The sequence below is a fragment of the Scylla paramamosain genome, chromosome 6 (genome assembly GCF_035594125.1).
Source record: "Scylla paramamosain isolate STU-SP2022 chromosome 6, ASM3559412v1, whole genome shotgun sequence".
NCBI lineage: Eukaryota > Metazoa > Arthropoda > Malacostraca > Decapoda > Portunidae > Scylla > Scylla paramamosain.
In genome coordinates this window covers 22,541,997-22,564,496 of record NC_087156.1, presented here as the reverse complement: position 1 = coordinate 22,564,496, position 22,500 = coordinate 22,541,997, and the positions used below count along the sequence as shown (strand labels likewise).

Sequence of the window (22,500 nt, the reverse complement as noted above, 5' to 3'; positions counted from 1 at the left end):
ATATTATAAATATCTGGAATCAAGGAGTGTTTTTGTGGGCACCCTGCGTGTGTGTGTGTGTGTGTTTATATATATATATATATATATATATATATATATATATATATATATATATATATATATATATATATATATATATATATATATATATATGCACACGTTCATCACCTCTAGAGGGAGAAGACCATAGTATTCATCTTGCTTTCATTCATTTGAATCACAAGTGTCGTAAGTTTAAGCAAACTGCTAATTAATGAAATCTGGGATAATAAGACTTTGACGCGCGCGCACACACACACACACACACACACACACACACACACACACACACACACACACACACACACACACACACACACACACACACACACACACACACACACACGATGTTCCATCACTTCCGTTTTTTTTTTTTTTTTTTTTTTTTTTTTTTTCCCTGCATAGTGAATGGCACGTCACATCTCATCATTTCCTGGCCACGCATGTCACTGCCTTAGCTTGAACGAACTTGACAGACTTCCACGCGTTTAGAATAATACAGGTCACAGAGTCCACATTTCACAGCCAACCCATATTTGTCCTGCGTTTGATCAGCGTGTTTTATTGGTTCTTCCTGTGTGACTATAGATCCACACTACTATTTCCGGCGGTATGGCTAGCAAGGCACATCAATAACAAACGCCGTAATTCATGTCCTTATTTTGTTTAGCACATTTTACAAAATTATATTCAATCCAAATTGCTTTACGGTACGGACCTGTGGAATGTATGCAGCTGACTCTAAAATCATGATATCTCTCTCTCTCTCTCTCTCTCTCTCTCTCTCTCTCTCTCTCTCTCTCTCTCTCTCTCTCTCTCTCTCTCTCTCTCTCTCTCTCTCTCCTGCGTAGTAGGCATGAAGGTCGTCTTAACACACATCAAAGGCGGTGGTAACATTTTACACTTCACCGTGCTGTTATAGCACTAACCACGTATGTGCGTCATCAGCTTCACAGTATTGCCTTATCTTTGTTTTTTTTTTTTAGATTTACCCGCCAGTGATGATTACGCCCAAACTTTTACGTAACGTATCATAATCTGTACCTCCTGTAACAATGGTTTAATTGTTATTCGCCTCTTTACACACACACACACACACATACACACACACACACACACACACACACACACACACACACACACACACACACACACACACACACACACACACACACACACACTTCAAAATGACTGTGTTTTAAAGTAATACGTATATACACGCATCTTCCACACATAGTAAATGATAAATTCGTAAAGTTGCAGGAAAAGTAATGAAGCAAAATAATCACTTAAAAAAAAGTCTTTAATTTTGCTGTAAACCGGAAAGACAAAAGCTGAAGCACAAGATAGAACGTAGCAGACTTAGACTCACATTCTGTATACAGCTATATGGTGTCGCATATCTGGGGATATATATATAGAAATCTGATTCGATCATGTCAGGCAATTGAACGTATAAGTTAATGTATCAATATTACAGTTAAAAGCTTAAATTAGTCAGAAATGGTTTAAGTTACACAGAACCAGTGTAGTGATGCTTAAGTATTCTCCAGAGTCCTAGCGCTCCTGAGGCTCTTACGAGAAACACGAAATGTCAGTATTAAAGATGTCACACCTATTTGTAGCTGAATGGCTTATTCATAGCCAAGTTTTGCTGCAGCTTTGTGTGACGAAACTAGATATAAATGATGAATAAAGATAAAAATCGTTATATATATATATATATATATATATATATATATATATATATATATATATATATATATATATATATATATATATATATATATATATATATATAGCATTCCGAAAATAGAAACAATATTGAAGAAAAAAACTGCATGCATTGAAAACTATTGAACAACAGCTCAAGTATACAAAAAATTATATATACGGAGGTAAACAGACGAAAGCAGAAATGATACAACCGACCAGATTGATAAAGATTAGTACAATACCAGAGTGCTGAAAACAGAGAGTAACAGACCATTTCGATCATTTTGATAAGTTTTCTGATCTTGAAGAACTTCTTGGTGTGGCTTAAAGACTATAAGAGATACTCTCAGCTGTCTGTTGTTGTCTGAGTGATGCCTCACGGGTCTGTCAGTGGTTCTTTCTCCTCCTCTTCGGAACCAAACAACATGTGAAACACATATTGACCATTATAGAGGCCACCGTGGCCACCAGGAGCAAAATATATTTTCTGGCGCCAGAGAGCCGGTCTCGTATATCATCGCGGCAAGCTGGCGGAGCATCTCTTACGTCAGAACATTTTTTCCAGGGTCTAAATATTCAATAGTTCCAGACGGGTAGTCTTTGTCTGATCGGTTAAGTCATTAGCCCAGCTTGAACTGTGTAAACTACCACTGTCGTCAGTGCTGAACTCCTGGAGGCAATCCTTTAGGTCAGTGACTTCGTATTTCTGGACACTGGTCTTCAACACAAGTATCGATAATTTTATCCTTTCTCCTAGTGCCACCAATAAGAGACGTGTCGTCATATTTCATATGAGATTGAGCCTCACCTGCAAAGACGATGTCACTAACAAGCTCGCCGCCGTCCCCTAACGGTCCTACCTAATTGTGCAGCATCCCGAAGCTTGCTACTGGATAAAACCTCCCCCACGCACTGGCCTTGAAAATGGTTGCGATACGCGAGACATTCATCAGCCTCACCTTGACATGGCGACATTCCTAAGGGAGCTGCACACAGATGAGCTTGGGAAGGTTGAACTACCATTGGATCTTGTAAGGAGTGGGCCACTCCAGGCAAAAACATGCGGGAGCCGGGATTAAACCATCATGTGCTGATTGAGCTCTTTCAGCAGCAGCATGAACTTGAAAATAAGCAATTTTTTTTTCCTGTTCGTAATAATTGATGATTCACGCTTGAAATCCCCAAACTTAAGATAATAAGTTTGAATAGGTGACACTCTACTAAATGCAGCATGTCAATAAAGGGTTGCTACGCTATGGATATAATTACGAGGTTACAACTTTATCCAGCTTTCTAATTCCAGTTCACGGGACCTCCTGTCACCTCATAATCTCGCTTGAAGCATTGATTTTCACATTCATTTTTATTAATTTATTTATTTCTACACACACACACACACACACACACACACACACACACACACACACACACACACACACACACACACACACACACACACACACACACACACACGCACACACACACACACACACACACACACACACACACACATACACACACACACACACACACACACACACACACACACACACACACACACACACACACACACACACACACATCGCATACTTATTCACGAGAACTAGTCACGATAATCTCCCCCCAAAAGCAGTAAGTGAGAGATAACACCAACCCACCTCCCTGGCCCCTCCCCTACCTCACCAGTCCACGTATCGCGTTCCTTCACTGAATCACGCGACTTCTTAACGCCTAATTGGACCTCACCAATCATGTGCTAAGCTGCCTCAGACGTGGGTCTTTTTTTTTTTTTTCTGCGTCAAAATATTTTTCTTATACGTGATGAAATGCTTGTGAATGTGATAATAATATGAATGTAGTATGTATGTATATGCTCTGCCTTGTCTACCCTCTCTTCATGGGAATGTTGGGTTGGCATACAGATGAATCTTTCTTATGGTGAATGAAAAATTAATTTTTACTGTTCGCGATAAGCCCCCGAACTGCACCTTCAGGCAACACTCTGAAATAGATGCTGTTTGATTGAAAATAAATAAAATCAGATGTTTTATTTTGATAAGGACACGAATGTACTACTACTACTACTACTACTACTATTACTACTACTACTACTATTACTACTACTACTACTACTACTACTACTACTCTTTAAGTGGTGTAAGTGTTATAACAAGGGAGACGTAAGCAAAATTCTTAGGATCAGTAACCAGGATAGAACAAGAAATAACGGGTTCAAGCTTGAAAAATTTAGATTAAAAAAAGAGATAGGAAAGAATTCGTTCTCAAAAAGAGTAGAAGATGAATGGAACGGACTCATTAATCAAGTTGTTAGTGCTGAGTCATCAGGGAGCTTTAAGAGAAGATTAGACAGATATGTGGATAGGGATGATAGGTGGAAATAGATGGGTATATTTCATACAGGGACTGCCACGTGTAGGCCTGATGGATTCTTGCAGCTTCCCTTATTTTTTTATGTTCTCATGTTCTTATGTACTATAAATAAAAGGTAAACCTTGTTAATCTTAACGTAACACGATGTGAATTTAAGTTGATAGCAAGTAAAACGCCTTAAACGAGCGTCGCTACACAGCCAGCGCAGAATGTCTGTCAAAAACATCATACAGCGCCTTGCCATGATAACTCGAAAGCTTTCTAGAATTGACGGCCTGTTATGCATACCAATCGATGGTGTATATTCTCCATTCAGCCTCTATTAATATGTGATCTCAGTTTCACTGAGATCACATTTACTGAATAAAAATTTCTGAATACGAGCACTGACCATCTTTCTTATTGCATCACTCGTAGCAGACTTTACTATTGATCCCAGAACTTTTTTTTTTGTGATCTCGTATTGAAACTTGAGTTTGTACTACATGATGATATGCTTTAAAAATAAATAAACAGATAAACTCATAATTAAATACAGAAAAAAGACGTTTGTTAAAAAAGTGACGTTTAGGGACACCCTGCATAACGCTGAAGTTCAACTCGCTATTGTTCACAACTCTGCGAGAGATGAAGCTCTCTTTATACAACATTTCACAGAGATCTCAATTTCACGTCTAATGATGCATCTCCGCCCTCAGTCAGACGAAATTTACTTGGCTGATGAAGAAAAATGAGCACATCTTTTTGTAGTTTTATCATGCGGTTTGCGCATACACGGCAGATATTTGAATTTCATATGCTTATCCATGGAAGCATTATTTGCCCATATTACTTACAAGATTTAAACTTGATCGGTTTATTAGTTCACGAGTTGCTATGAGACACATCGTGACTTTCTATATGAGATGCCCGTAGTATATGTGCGAGTGGTGCCTGAAGTCTATGCGGCATATGACAGCCATTATTTTGTATGTAGGTACTACATACAATTCTTGTTATGCACTCTACTAATAAAGATCAAAATCAAATTAAAAGAAAAAAATGAAACTATGTTGGGCATCTGTCAAATCATACGTCACCTGTGAGTCCACACCGAGCAACAGCCTCCAGCGTGCTCCACATCCGGCAAACGCACGGCGATACAATACAGTGAGAGGGTAACATGACTGAATGAGGGTGTTCGTATCAGAAAATGTCGAACCCATAGTCTTTTTAGCCTTAATACAATTTTCGACTCTCTCTGTCTCTCTCTCTCTCTCTCTCTCTCTCTCTCTCTCTCTCTCTCTCTCTCTCTCTCTCTCTCTCTCTCTCTCTCTCTCTCTCTCTCTCTCTCTCTCTCTCTCTCTCTCTCTCTCTTACATACAGAACACACACAGAGTTAGGATTAATAAATTATCAGAAGACTTTTCTCTTCTTCTTCCAGTATTTTTTTTTTTTTCTCTCTCTCAAAAGTACAGTTATGCCTCACCAGTTTACTTTTTTTTTTCAAACTTGTGGTCTAGAGTAATTTTTCATTTGCTGTTTGGGATATCGCGTGCCTTTACAATGCTTTCTTTATGAGTGACTACAGACAGTAAAAATTTTATTGATAAGCAAACCACATTTTTAGAAGCCTTAGTGAAGGCGACCTTGATATGAAGCAGTGGTTAAGATGACTTTGCTGGTAATGTTGCACAATACACGTGGCAGGATTAAATTATCTAAATATATATAAGAAATTATGAATTTATTTATTTACCTTATATATATATATATATATATATATATATATATATATATATATATATATATATATATATATATATATATATATATATATATATATATATATATATATGTATGTATATAATATGTATATATTATTTTATTTATTTATTTATTTTTATGGAGCCTTTTCCCTTCTGAGGAAATGAAAACAGGACAAGCAAGAATTTTAAAACAAGTAAAGAAGTTTATTATCAAGAAACACCGAACCACACGGTTATCAGGTAGCAGTATAATATATATATATATATATATATATATATATATATATATATATATATATATATATATATATATATATATATATATATATATATATATATATATATATACACACCGTATTTATTTATTTATTTATTTATATAAGAACATTAGAAATAAAGGGAGCTGCAAGAAGCCATCAATCCTACACATGGCGGTCCCTGTATGAAATATATCTACCTGTTTCCACCTATCATCCCGATCCATAAATCTGTCTAATCTTCTCTTAAAGCTCCCTAATGACTCAGCACTAACAACTTGATTACTGATCCCGTTCCATTCATCTACCACTCTATTTGAGAACCAATTCTTTCCTATCTCTTTTTTAAACCTAAATTTTTCAAGCTTGAACCCGTTATTTCTTGTTCTATCCTGGTTACTGATCCTAAGAATTTTGCTTACGCACCCTCACCCTCTCCTGTTATAACCCTTATACCACTTAAAGACTTCTATCAGGTCCCTCTTAACCTATGTCTCTAAAGAATGTAAATTTAACAACTTCAATCTCACTTCGTAAGGAATACTCCTCATCCCGTGTATCCTTTTAGTCATTCTCCTTTGTACTTATTCTAATAGATTTACATCCTTCTTTTAATATGGGGACCAGAACTGCACAGCGTAGTCCAGATGAGGTCTGACCAGCGCCAAATATAACTTTAGTATTACTTCGGGACTTGTACTTTTAACACTCCTAAAAATTAATCCTAATACCCTATTTGCCCTGTTTCTGGCATTGCTTTCTTAGATGGAGATCAGAGCTAACTGTAACTCCTAAATATTTTTCATATCCTGAACCTACCACAGCTTCGTTGTTTACTGTGTACCTACTGTGTGGGTTTCCTTTACCTACGCTAGGTACTTTGCATTTATTGATATTAAACTGCATTTGCCATCTGTCTGCCCATTCATTCATCCTATCCAAATCTGGCTGCAGGGCGATGGCATCCGAATCTGACCTAATCAATCTACCTATCTTCGTATCATCCGCAAATTTACTAACATCACTACTAATTCCACTATCTAAGTCATTGATATATATTAAAAACAACAATGGCTCTAATACTGATCCCTGTGGCACCCCACTAATTACTTGACCCGACTCGGATTTAGAGCATTACAACTCTCTGTCGCCTGTCACTTACCCACGACCTTATCTAATCTAGCACCTTCCCATCTATCCCGTGTGCCCTAACCTTTCTCAGGAGCCTCTGATCGGATACCTTGTCAAACGCTTTATTAAAGTCCAGATATAGGATGTCATAACTATCACTATTATCTGCCGCCTCGTAAACATTACTGTAAAAACTTAACAAGTTCGTCAGGCAAGATTTCCTCTTCGTGAAGCCATGCTGTGACAGATTTATCAAGTTATGTTTGTCTAAATGCTCCCTAATGCTCCTCGCTATTATTGACTCCAATATTTTACCTACAACTGAAGTTAAGCTGACAGGTCTATAGTTAGACGCTAAAGTTTTATCTCCTTTCTTAAAGATAGGTACTACATTAGCCTGCCTCCACATTACTGGTACCTCCCCTGACTCAAGTGATTTCCTAAAGACAGAAACTAACGGCTCACTAATAATCTCTATGCATTCCTTAAGTACTCTGGGATATATTTCATCTGGCCCTGGTGTCTTGAACTTTTTTAGCCTATCTATCTCCTGTTCCACTATCTCCTTAGCTATGTTAATATCTGTCAGCTTCTCATTCTCTTCTGCTCTAAACATCTGTTCACTATTCGGCATTTTCTGCATGTTTTCCTGGGTGAAGACAGTTAGAAAATACTCGTTCACAATTTTTCTAATCTCCTCCCCAGAACTAATCAGCTCCCCATTTGCTGCCTTTAATGGACCTATTGTTTCTCTGTTATTCGTCCTGTATACCTGATAAAATCCCTTGGGGTCCGTCTTTGCTTGGCTGACTACTTTTAATTCATAATTGTTTTTAGCTTTCCTCATTAAGATCCTGTCTGCTCTAACTTATTCATTATATTGTGGCCTTAAAACCTCTTCCCCTCCCTTTAATCTCTTATATATACTTCTCTTCCGCCCTATGTGGTATTGTAAGCTAACAGTCATCCATTTAGGGTCATTCTTCCGTGATCTTATTGCTTTATAAGGGATGTTTGCTATATATAATTTATCAACGAAATATTTGTACAACTCATCTACATTTACTTCCCCTAATCTTCTCATCTCGGCCCCCTCCATCCTCTCCGCTCCATCTTCTACTCGCCTCAACCTCACCTCTCCCATCTCAGAATGACCTGACCCTCCAACATACCGGCCAAGGGCAAAAAAAAAAAAAAAAAAAACCCTGAGGTGCCGTCCGTCCCCAAACAAGGTCCGAAGCGGGAGTCAAAAACTGAAGGATAAGTGTCTTGAAACCTACCTCTTGAAGGAGTTCAAGTCATAGGAAGATGGAAATACAAAAGTAGGCAGGGAGTTCCAGACTTCAGCAGAGAAGGGGATGAATGAGAATACTTGTTAACTCTTGCATTAGAAAGGTGGACAGAATAAGAGTGAGAGAAAGAAGAAAGTCTTGTGCAATGAGCCTGTGAGAGGAGGGGAGGCTTGCAGTTAGCAAGATCAGAAGAGCAGTTAGCATGAAAATAGCGGTAGAAGAAAGCTAGAGATGCAACATTGCGTCAGTGAGAAAGAGGCTGAAGAAAGTTAGTTAGAGGGGAGGAGTTAATGAGATGAAAAGCTTTTGATTCCACCTTGTCTAAAAGAGCGGTATGAGTGGAACCCCCAAGAAATGTGAAGCATACTTCATACATGGACGGATAAGGCCCTTTCCTTATACAGAGTTAGCGCTGGGGGGTTGAGAAAAACTCGCGGAGACGTCTCAGAACGCGTTACTTCATAGAAGCTGTTTTGGCTAAGGATGAGATGTGAAGTTTCCTGTTTAGATTATAAGAAAAGGACAGACCGAGGATGTTCAGTGTAGAAGAGGGACAGTTGAGTGTCATTGAAGAAGAGGGGATAGTTGTCTGGAAGGCTGTGTTGTGTTGATGGATGGGGGGAATTGAGTTTTTGAGACATTGAACAATACCAAGTTTGTTCTGGCCCAATCAGAAATTTTAAAGAGATCAGAAATCAGGCGTTCTGTGGTTTCCCTGTGTGAAATGTTTACTTCCTGAAGGGTTGGACGTCTATGAAAAGACGTAGAAAAGTGCAGGGTGGTATCATCAGCGTAGGAGTGGATAGGACAAGAAGTTTGGTTTAGATCATTAATGAATAATAGGAAGAGAATGGGTGACAGGACATTACCCAGAGGAACACCGCTGTTAATAGATTTAGGAGAACAGTGACCATCTACCACAACAGCAATTGAACAGTCAGAAAGGAAACTTGAGATGAAGTTACAGAGAGAGAAGGATAGAATCCGTAGTTTGGAAGTAAAAGCTTTGTGACAGATTCTATCAAAAGCTTTTGATATGTCTAAGGCAACAGCAAAAGTTTTACCGAAATCTCTAAAAAAGGATGACCAAGACCCAGTAAGGAAAGCCAGAAGATCACCAGTAGAGCGGCCTTGACGGAACCCATACTGGTAATCAGATAGAAGGTTGTGAAGTGAAAGATGTTCAAGAATCTTCCTGTTGCGGATAGATTAAAAAACTTTAGATAAGCAGGAAATTAAAGCAGTAGGACGGTAGTTTGAGGGATTAGAATGGTCACCCTTTTTAGGAACAGGCTGAATGTAGGCAAACTTCCAGCAAGAAGAAAAGGCAGACGTTGACAGACAGAGTTGAAAGAGTTTGACTAGGCAAGGTGCAAGCACGGAGGCGCAGTTTCGGAGAACAATAGGAGGGATCCCATCAGGTTCATAAGCTTTCCGCACTTTCTATTAATGAGAGTTTTTGGTTAGTTGGAGAACAGACTTGGCATGTTTCCAGACAGAAATATAAAGTGCATGAGATTATATCATGTATAGCATGAGAACAGGCTGTGTTAAACCAAGGTTGGGAAGGTTTAGGTCGAGAAAAAGAGTGAAGAATGTACGCCTCCATGCCAGATACTATCACCTTTGTTATGCGCTCGGCACACTGAGACGGGTCTCTGACACGGATACAGTATTCATTCCAAGGAAAATCAGCAAAATACCTACTCAGGCCCTGCCAACTAGCAGAGGCAAAATGCCAAAGCCACCTCCACTTACGGGGATCCTGAGGTGAGATTGGAGCGATAGGACAAGATACAGATATAAGATTGTGATCGGGCGAGCCCAATGGAGAAGAGATGGTAACAGCATAAGCAGAAGGATTAAAGTTTAGGAAAAGGTAAATAATGTTGGGGGTATTATCAAGACGGTCAGGAATACGAGTAGGGTGTTGCACCAGTTGCTCTAGGTCGTGAAGGATGGCATAGCAAAGTTGAAGTCTAGTTCACCAGGATGGTCAGTGAGGGGAGTAGAAAGCCAAAGCTGGTGGTGAACATTGAAGTCTCCAAAAATGGAGATCTCTTCAAAAGGAAAGAGAGTCAGAATGTGCTCCACTTTGGAAGTTAAGTAATCAAAGAATTTCTTATAGTCAGAGGAGTTAGGTATACAGCACAAATAAATTTAGTTTGAGAGTGACTCTGTAGTCGTAGCCAGATGGTGGAAAACTCGAAAGAATCAAGAGCGTGTTCACGAGAGCAGGTTAAGTCGTTGCGCACATAAACGGAACATCCAGCTTTGGATTGAAAATGAGGATCTGAGATCCTTTCACGAAACTCAGCCTGCACCTCCGAGATCCTTCGATGGAACTCAGCCTCCACCTCTGAGACCTTCGCAACGAAGGCCTCAAGAACACAACTAACACAACCAGACAACTCGGCAACACAAAGCGCCATGTTTACACTAGCCAGCTATAGCGTCAGGTCACTGCTCACTAAACACGTCCGTTCGCTAGGAATTATATATATATATATATATATATATATATATATATATATATATATATATATATATATATATATATATATATATATATATATATATATATATATATATATATATATATATATATATGAAATTAATACGATGTAATTAAATTGAAATATCAATTAACACACATTGCTCTGTAGATACGGAAATTATTTTTGGTCCATTTGTTGGGTGCCGATTTTGTTGTATGCAGCGAGTGAACATGAATCCTGGAATTGATTTTTTTTTTTTTTGGGGGGGGAATTGATACGACATTCTATATATATATATATATATATATATATATATATATATATATATATATATATATATATATATATATATATATATATATATATATATATATATATATATATATATATATATATATATATATATATATATATATATATATATATATATCCAGGATATGAATCCTGAAATTGATTTTTTTTTTTAATTGATACGACAACAAAACTTATATAACAACATAAGGAAAAAATCATGTTAAGTATGAAATTCTATTAAACTTATATATTATTATCTTAAACATATGTCTAATTCCTTCCCATGTGAGAAATATTAGTAGAAATCTGAATACACACGAAACGAGTAAAAATATTGTGTTGTTAGTGATGGCTTAATTTCCAAAACTTCTGAGAATTATGAACAGGTGTCATGTCGACCGTTATGGAGCTCTCATAGATTTTTATTGATTTGACAATGCACTTTTGGTGTCCTAAGCAAAATCCGTTATCTAAAGACAGATTCTGTTTTTTTTTTTTTTTTTTTTTTTTTTTTTTTTTTTTTTTTTAAGAGCCTACTGAGGTAATTTATGTTTAAAAGATTGGCGGCTGAAATACTGATAAGAGAATGGCCATATGTAGTACACTGAACATGCTAGTTAAAGAAAAAAATATATACACAAAGTGAAGAGGAATTACGTGATCAAAGTAGCAAAAAAATTCGAAGGGTAATGTAGAGGGTTTCTTTTAGAATATACAAAAATAAGTCTATGGACCGTATCGCTCTCTAAACAGAAATGGGAAATAGATTGTAATAAAGTCATGAGTGAGCCGTTAAACGATCACTTACCGTTAGTTCCAAGCCAGGAGAGTAGAGCAAATGTTTACACGAAAGAGGCGAAAAAAAAAAAAAAAAAATATATATATATATATATATATATATATATATATATATATATATATATATATATATATATATATATATATATATATATATATATATATATATATATATATATATATATATATATATATAAAGTCAGTAGACTAGACTTGACCTGTTTCAAGAGAGGAATATCAAGGAAATTAAAAAACTATATTGACCTTCCTTTTGGATCTTTTTTTTTTTCTGGGAGGGGACAGGGTGGAGGTTAGGAACGGGAACAGCAATACCAATATAATTTTTTACTTGATTTTTTTATAGTCCTTGGTCGGTTTCCTCAATACTTATAAAAGGTAATAAGCTGTACAAAATTATGTTGTAGGAAATAAAAATAGGTTCGACTGTTAGTGAGTGAAACAAACATGGAAGGAATGTGGGAAGTGCACAGATTACTCATGTATTTTCAAGAGGTTGGGTTACAGATGATGACGATAGATGGTGCGTTTCAAGTCCTCAGCAGTTGCATGGTGTAAGTAGGTCAACTGTCTTATTTAATGCTCATAACAAAATCTCAGATTTACTTTATCACTAACTTTTGGAAATATTTCATGAAGAAAACAGTATTAAAGTAACTGCTGATTAGCCGAGTATGTAAATGGAAATCAGAATGCGATGTGTGCGAGAGTATTTGAAAATCAATAGGCCATAAAATAACATGAACCCTTGTGTGTGACGCAGATACTTTACAGACGTTTGACACTTTTAGGTTTGTTGCTGACGCACTGATTAGAGGTTTTAGACAACAGAATTTTACGGCAAAACTCAAAGCTTATCTACAATGAAGAAAGATTAACACGTCTGGAGAGGCAAGGTCCTTCCTTAGAACACCTGACGACATCTGTATCCCTTCAGGTATATAAGGGGCAGGCCGGAGAGACCAACGCAGTCTTGGACTGCCTCAGAGCAACAGGACCAAGGATGGCCCAAAAGTTTCTTCTCAACTGGGTGCTTCCGGCACTCTGCCTCCTCCTGTTAGCTGTCTACGCCCAAGGTATTACTATGTTCTTCCGTTGTCATCTAGTGACGCCTTATAGGACAGTTCTTTAAGTAGTCACATTTAAGGTACATATGAAAAAAACGTTGTTTCATGTTTCTGTGTATGTCACTTCCTTTAAAATACGGTGTGAAGGATGTATGGTATGAACGAGGCACTCTTCCTCACGTACAGGTCTACAGGTGTGCCCAAGTCTCTCCTGCCCGACTCCCGCCGGCTTTTTTGCCCACCCAACGAACTGCGACAGCTTCGTGAAGTGTTCGCAAGGAGTCGTTACCATCAAGCAGTGTCCGGAAGGCCTTGACTTCAACCCGGAAATGAGGCGCTGCGACTATCCCCGACTCGCGCAGGTGAGTGGAGTACCTGTGACTTACTCATCACGTGAAGGCATATGAGATTATCAGTCGCTGAATTGGCTTATAGGACGCTTGTCGTACATATTCAGCTAAATGTTCTTGTAACCCTCAGGGACTTTTATCGGTGACCGATTCTCTGCCCGTCCTGACATGGCGACTCGTTCACGTTAACATATTTAGCGGGTAGGATGTGTTTATGGGGTATTGTGAGAGAAATTTGAAAGGGTTACTATTATATAATGATCCTCTCATTATTTGTGTGTGGGAGGGGGGTGCGTACGCGCATGTGTTTACTCGTATGTTAAAATCATTTTCCATTCCTGAATAAATTATCTTTTTTTTTTCCACAGTGCAACATCACAGCGCGGCTTATGGAGTCTGGATGTTCTCTCAAGACCAGCATCAAGCTGGACCTGTTCGACTCTTCAGAGTCGTCAGAGTCCTCAGGGTCCTCAGGGTCCTCAGGGTCCTCGGGGTCGTCAGTGGAGTGTGACTGTGACTGTTGCCTCAAACCCCACGAAGTGTGCACCAAATACTACGAATGTCTCCAGGTATTTTGTCGCTTTGTTCCACATTCGACATTAAAACTGAACAATGTTGATAGGACCAGTAGTAATCATAAACATTATCATTACCATCATTCTATTCATTGCATCATTCATTTCATTGCACTCATTTCCGTAAAGCATTTCTAATAAATTAGTATAGAAGCAAAAAATTAACAATATCGTGAAAATTTCATGCACGATGTTCCAGTAACTACTGCATGGGAAGGTGTGAAATATATGCCAGTCTAGATTTGACAAGGCATACCAATCTATACATTGCTACTGATCACATACTAAGGTAGAATTCGTGGCAATGTTCATTAATAAAGACTTGCTTTTCCGCTTCAGGACGGCGAAGCTGTTGTGAGGGAGTGTTCAGATGGGCTGGTATTCAATCCCGACATTGAGAACTGCGACTTCCCGAGCAACTACCAGTGTCCTACGACCCCGCCCGTGTGTGAGTGTGACTGTCGCTACCCCGTGGAGGGAGAATGCAACGCTTTCTACGATTGTAAGTCAACATTCATTCTCCTTGTGCCTTCTGAGAGAGAGAGAGAGAGAGAGAGAGAGAGAGAGAGAGAGAGAGAGAGAGAGAGAGAGAGAGAGAGAGAGAGAGAGAGAGAGAGAGAGAGAGAGAGAGAGAGAGAGAGAGAGAGAGAGAGAGAGAGAGAGAGAGAGAGAGAGAGAGAGAGAGAGAGAGAGAGAGAGAGAGAGAGAGAGAGAGAGAGAGAGAGAGAGAGAGAGAGAGAGAGAGAGAGAGAGAGAGAGAATTACTACCACTGAAATACAAAACGTGACAAGCAAGTTACATTCACTACCATTTCTTAAGCTGCGCCATTTCGACAGGCAAGGACGGAGAGCCAGAGAAGAAATACTGCCCTGACGGTCTCTTCTTCAACCCTGAAACCAATGTCTGCGGCCTGCACTGCCATCAAACCACGCCGCGCCCTCCAACAACCACCACCACCACCACCACCACCACCACACCTGAACCAACCACCACTACCACAACCACTCCTGAACCAACCACCACCACTACCACCACAACCACTCCTGAACCAACCACCACCACCACCACCACCACCACGACCACTCCTGAACCAACCACCACCACTACCACCACAACCACTCCTGAACCAACCACCACCACCACCACAACCACTCCTGAACCAACCACCACCACCACAACCACTCCTGAACCAACCACCACCACCACTACCACGACCACTCCTGAACCAACCACCACCACCACCACGACCACTCCTGAACCAACCACTACCACCACCACCACCACCACTCCTGAACCAACCACCACCACAACTACTCCTGAGCCTACTACCACCACCACCACCACAACCACTCCTGAACCAACCACCACCACCACGACCACTCCTGAACCAACCACCACCACCACCACCACGACCACTCCTGAGCCTACTACCACCACCACCACCACAACCACTCCTGAACCAACCACCACCACTACGACCACTCCTGAGCCTACCACCACCACCACGACCACTCCTGAGCCTACTACCACCACCACCACGACCACTCCTGAACCTACCACCACCACAACAACAACAACCACACCTCCACCTCCTCCTCCTACAACACCCACCACTACCACTACTACAACCACACCACCTCCTCCTCCTCCTACCACCACAACCACTCCTAAAACAACAACCACTACTACAACACCTCCTCCTCCGCCTCCAACCACCACCAAGGCCCAGTCACAACACCAGGTGGCTCTGAGTGTGACATTACTTGCCCCACTCCGCAAGGACTTTTCCCACACCCTCAGAATTGCAACAAATGGGTTCACTGTGACCATAACATCCCTTACGTGAAGGACTGCCCCGCTGACTTACACTTCAACCCACAACTGAAGGTATTTTTATCACTTCCATCACATACTTACGCAACACTATATTCTAACCAATATCATATTTTGCTAGTAAAAATCTATCCAGTCACTTTTACTTCATGTCAGTTAGCGTAACGCATCCATGTACTTGTGTTTGATTAGTAATCTAATTCCTTAATGATACTAGATATGTGTTCTATATAATGAAGTCTTCTGTCACTACAAGGTATGCGACTGGCCAGAATCAGCGGGTTGCACCTCTAGGCCGAACGACAACTGTGTGATACCCACCCCCGTCCCGACCACGCCGGCCCCCAATGCCACGGAACCTACCCCCAATCCCCTCTGTGACTGCGCGTGTTGCCACAAACCTGCTGAAGACTGCACCGCCTACTACTACTGTGACGTATGTATTGGTTTACATAATGATGTGTTTGTGTTTCTTGTAAGAAATAATACTCAACATAATGTAATTATTCATTTACTTATTATTTATTTATCTACTTATTTTTCTATTTATATTTATTTATTTACTTTATTTTTTATTTATCTTTTTATTCATATATTTCTTAATTATTTTCCTAAACAGTGCCTGGTTTTTCTACACGTCTTCAATAAGAGAGTATGTTTGACATATATATATATATATATATATATATATATATATATATATATATATATATATATATATATATATATATATATATATATATATATATATATATATATATATATATATATATATATATGAGTCTGACAGAAGATTCATCTTTTTACTTCAGGAGAATCACTCAATGAGCTACCACAAATGTTCAGAAGGACTCGTGTTTCACCCTGACCTCGACACGTGTGTTTTTGCTGGCATGTACCCAGAATGTGTCATCACCGAGCCACCGGTCTGCCACTGCGACTGCTTCTATCCCGCTGAAGTCTGCTCCTCTTATTACTACTGTAAGAATTTCTCCAAGTGTTCCCCTCCCATATTTACTTCTCCTATATTTTCTATCTGTATAACAGGCCAGCAATACCACACGGGATGGCCCAGACAAAGTACCACACAATTATTCACACCCTTAACTCTGGTGGAAAGTGATAGTCTCGTGATCCAGTGTGCTACACCACAACAGCTTAGGCATAGCACATCTGGCCAAATCCATCCATAGCAAGACATAAATAACAACCTGTACTTGTTTATCCCTGCCTTTTCATAGTGAGACTGTCCTGAACTCTAACTCTGAGACCACAGTAGACTCAGTACTTGCTACGGAGTGCCCCTCACTCTCACTGGATCCACACGCCAATGGGACCAGCCAGGTGCACACATACTCGTACATCCTCAGTGTTGCCGAGATTGCCATTTTCGTGCATTCACAACTGTCTCTCTCTCTCCATTCACTTTTGTTACGCAGAATCGATTTTGCTTGTTGCACAAACATTCCTTTCTCATTTAATCCTCTCCTCTTACAGGTTTTTCTCAAAACATTCCACCGTGCACTTTTTTTTTTCTTCATCGATTTTGCTTGTTGCACAAACATTCCTTCCTCATTTAATCCTCTCCTCTTACAGGTTTTTCTCAAAACATTCCACCGTGCACTTTTTTTTTTCTTATATGTAGAAGGGACAAAGGCCAAGGGCAACAAAAATCCAGTAAAAAAGAAAAAAAGCCCACTGAGATACCGGTCCCCGAATAGGGTTCGAAGCGGTAGTCAAAAATTGAAGAATAAGTGTCTTGAAACGTCCCTCTTGAAGGAGTTCAAGTCATAGGAAGGTGGAAATACAGAAGCAGGCAGGGAATTCCAGAGTTTAGCAGAGAAAGGAATGAATGATTGAAGATACTGGTTAGTTCTTGCATTACAGAAGTGGACAGAACAGATATGAGAAGAAGAAGAAAGTCTTGTGCAGCGAGGCCACGGGAGGAGGGGAGGCATGCAGTTAGCCAGATTAGAAGAGCAGTTAGCATGAAAATAACGGTAGAAGACAGCTAGAGATGCAACATTGCGACGATGTGAAAGAGTCTGAAGACAGTTAGAGGAGAAGAGCTGATGAGACGAAAAGCTTTTGATTCCACCCTGTCTAAAAGAACGATATGAGTGGAACCCCCCAGACATGTGAAGCATACTCCATAAATGGACGGATAAGGCCCTTGTACAGAGTAAGCAGCGGGGGGGGGGGGGGACTGGCGGAGACGTCTCAGAACACCTAACTTCATAGAAGCTGTTTTAGCTAGAGATGAGATGTGAAGTTTCCAGTTTACATTATAAGAAAAGGACGGACTGAGGATGTTCATTGTAGGAGAAGGGGACAGTTGAGTGTCATTGAAGAAGAGGGGATAGTTGTCTGGAAGGTTGTGTCGAGTTGATAGATGAAGGACTGAGGCATTTAAGAATACCAAGTTTGCTCTGCCTCAGTCAGAAATTTTAGAGAAATCAGAAGTCAGGCTTTCTGTGGGTTCCCTACGTGAATTGTTTACTCCATGAAGGGTTAGACGTCTATGAAAAGACGTGGAAAAGTCCAGGGTGGTATCATGACCGTAGTAGTGGATAGGATCAGAAGTCTGGTTTAAAAGATCATTGATGAATAATAGGAAGAGAGTGGGTGACAGCACAGAACATTGAGGAACACCACTGTTAATAGATTTAGGAGAAGAACAATGACCGTCAACCACAGCAGCAGTAGAACGGTCAGAAATTTCATCTCATAATTTTTTAGACTATTTTTCTGTCTTTCTTTCTGTCTACTTGCCGAAACTATCTTAACGTTGATCTGCCCATCCAGCCAACTCTTTCAAAACACCAGTTCTTCTTACTTCCTTTTTTTCTTATTCTGTCCCTCCATGTTACTTCACACATACTTCACAAACACCTCATTTCCATTACATTTAACGGTTTCTTCTCCACTACTCTCATGTTCCATTTTCAGCATCATACACCACAGTGGGCAACACTACTCCCTCATGTAACCTTCTATGTTTGATCTTTTTCAGTCCAGCAGGTATTTTTCCTGTACCTTCACCTCTGTCTTAGCTCTCCCGACCACTGTAACTGTTGATCCCAAATACTTGCAACGGTTCACCTATTCCAGCTGTTCTCCATTCAATTTTCCATCCACCCCGCATTTTCATTGTTATGTGCAGCGAGATAGGGAACAGAGAAGCAAAAATACTTTAAAATAGCGAGAAGAAGAAAGAGAAAACAAAAGGGAGAGAGAGAGAGAGAGAGAGAGAGAGAGAGAGAGAGAGAGAGAGAGAGAGAGAGAGAGAGAGAGAGAGAGAGAGAGAGAGAGAGAGAGAGAGAGAGAGAGCAGATGAGTGGAGGTTCGCTGTTTTACCATAAGCTTCATATAAATCTGAAGTTGTTCTTTCTCATTTAATTTTTCCCATTTGTCTTCCTTTCTGAAAGTTGTAATTAATAGACAATATAGTTCAAGAGTTGCTCTCTGTCATAGAATGATTGATTTATATAATTATATATATATATATATATATATATATATATATATATATATATATATATATATATATATATATATATATATATATATATATATATATATATATATATATACATATATATATATATATATATATATATATATATATATATATATATATATATATATATATATATATATATATATATATATATATATATATATACATATATATATATTATATATATATATATATATATATATATATATATATATATATATATATATATATATATATATATATATATTATATATATTATATATATATATATATATATATGTATATATATATATATATATATATATATATATATATATATATATATATATATATATATATATATATATATATATATATATATATATATATATATATATATATACCTAGTGAGAGTGAGGCACGGTTGGGCCTCTCAATCCCTAGTTCTCCACTTCCCCCTCCCTTCCTTCCCTCCCCATCTACCGTTCTGTGTCTGGCGTCATCAGGGCGAGTTTAACGGTCTTTCTCACAGCTCGCTCCTTCAGTAGCAGGCGAAATATCGGAGAGGCCAAATGCATAGTTTAGAAAGGCGTTTTAATGCATGAATAGGGAGGGAATATTAAATTTATACCTATGAGAAAAGAATCGTGTGACGCCTTATCATAGTGGGTATTGTTTGGGTCCTGCAAAAAGCCTGAATCTGGGAGAATCCACTTACTGTGCTAAAGAACATATGTGGCTCTATATTTCCTGCCGCTGCTGTGGTGGATTATGTCTCTACCGGCAGTCTTGTATTGTCCAGCTGTCCATTATATTTGTGTCTAGATTTTGATGGGAGCAGACGCCTGTTCTCTCCCCATTTCTGCTGGAGTACAGTGTGTTTTTGTGGTTTTGTGTGTCTGTCTGGGCATCGTGTGTGTTGTGTCCTCGTTAAAATCTATTGGTCTTGGGATCCACAGTCGTGAGTGTGGCAGACCAAAGGATTGCATAATATTCTGCTAGATTACAGCTGTCTACCCACTCCCCAGGCTCCACCAGCTGTATCGGAAGTATGGGCCTGTCTTTTGGGAGACTGTAAATAGGCTCTTCTCTTGCCAGAGTGTATAATATTTTTGTTGGACGTGGGTTAATGTGGGTTAATGTCCAGCGGACTATTGTACCGTATTCTGTGTGTTGTCTATACTGTCTGTACTCCCTAGCACGTGGCTAATTAGTTCTTTCCCATCTTGGAAGATTAAGTTTGCTTTTGTTATACTCCCTTCCCTGTTAATGGGTTAAACAGGGTGATGACCTCTTGAGGCGTGATAATTGTTGGCGACCAGTAGGTGCCTCGATTTGCTTTGTACCCCGCACTAGACTAGAAAGAGCTAGTCCAGGGGAAGCTGACATGACTGTAGTGACAGCTGTGAGGAGGGCTGTATCTGGTAATAACATCATAAACTATATAAATTATGTGAATAAGTACATTCATATCATGAAGATTCATGTCTTGCTTTTCTTATTAACAAAGTTACTTCTTTTCCTTTCGCACTGATCATCGCATTTTCTCATAACGCACAATTTTTTATGTTTATGGTATTAATACAGTTCAATTGCATCTTTACTACAGGTAATGAAGGAGTCCCAGTCAAGCTAGACTGTCCCAGTGGTTTGTACTGGAACCAAGACAAGAAATCGTGCGATTTGCCTGAATACGTCAATGACAACTGTGTTCCTCCATCAACACATGCACCTATTACAACAACCACCACAACTAAAAAACCAGCGCCGAGCACAACTCCCGTTACTTCTCGCCCCACAACGTCCTCGCCGTTCACCTGTGTGGACTGTTCTACAGGCCAGCAGTTCTTCGAGCACCCTACTGACTGCAGGAAGTATATCCAGTGCACACCTTTTGGACCACAGGAGATGCCTTGCCCAGAACACAAGGTCTGGGATCAGAGTATCCTCACCTGTAACTATGAAACGACCACACCCTGTGTCACTGGAAACCACGTGGATTCCAATGGCAACTGCGTTCATCCGACAACTAGAACTTCCACTACCACGACCACCACCACCACAACCACCACCAAGGCCCCAGTCACAACACCAGGTGGCTCTGAGTGTGACATTACTTGCCCCACTCCGCAAGGACTTTTCCCACACCCTCAGAATTGCAACAAATGGGTACACTGTGACCATAACATCCCTTACGTGAAGGACTGCCCCGCTGACTTACACTTCAACCCAACACTGAAGGTATTTTTATCACTTCCATCACATACTTACGCAACACTATATTCTAACCAATATCATATTTTGCTAGTAAAAATCTATCCAGTCACTTTTACTTCATGTCAGTTAGCGTAACGCATCCATGTACTTGTGTTTGATTAGTAATCTAATTCCTTAATGATACTAGATATGTGTTCTATATAATGAAGTTTTCTGTCACTACAAGGTATGCGACTGGCAACAATCAGCGGGTTGCACCTCTAGGCCGAACGACAACTGTGTGATACCCACCCCCGTCCCGACCACGCCGGCCCCCAATGCCACGGAACCTACCCCCAATCCCCTCTGTGACTGCGCGTGTTGCCACAAACCTGCTGAAGACTGCACCGCCTACTACTACTGTGACGTATGTATTGATTTACATAATGATGTGTTTATGTTTCTTGTAAGAGTCAGTAATCCACATTCATTTATTTATTTATCATTTATTCGTTTATATATTAGTAAACCTTAAACTGTCGAGGTCTAAGAGGGGGACTTTCCTACCATGCGGAGAAAAAGACATTACTTTGAAGAGTGAAAATCTAAATCTGAACGTGTTTCATGAATGAAAAAAATTGGAAAGTAAATCACCACACGAGATAAAGTGGTACATAATGTTAGAGCAAATACCAGCTATTTAAATTCTGAGGGGTTTGAGCCAGAGGCAAGGTTCGAAAAAAATCATGATATATATATATATATATATATATATATATATATATATATATATATAT

At 39.3% G+C, this 22,500-nt stretch overlaps 1 protein-coding gene across 1 annotated transcript in view; it reads left to right on the top strand.

The window, feature by feature from the left end:
- The window catches only part of LOC135101047 (mucin-2-like), a 46,747-nt gene that overhangs the window by 3,052 nt on the left and 21,195 nt on the right, over window positions 1-22,500 (top strand). The window contains exons 2-8 of the mRNA XM_064004621.1: window positions 13,120-13,258; window positions 13,436-13,611; window positions 13,968-14,168; window positions 14,514-14,676; window positions 15,012-15,898; window positions 21,584-21,748; window positions 21,951-22,130. Coding sequence (XP_063860691.1) covers window positions 13,120-13,258; window positions 13,436-13,611; window positions 13,968-14,168; window positions 14,514-14,676; window positions 15,012-15,898; window positions 21,584-21,748; window positions 21,951-22,130 — 1,911 coding nt within the window. The remainder of the gene's footprint in view (window positions 1-13,119; window positions 13,259-13,435; window positions 13,612-13,967; window positions 14,169-14,513; window positions 14,677-15,011; window positions 15,899-21,583; window positions 21,749-21,950; window positions 22,131-22,500) is intronic.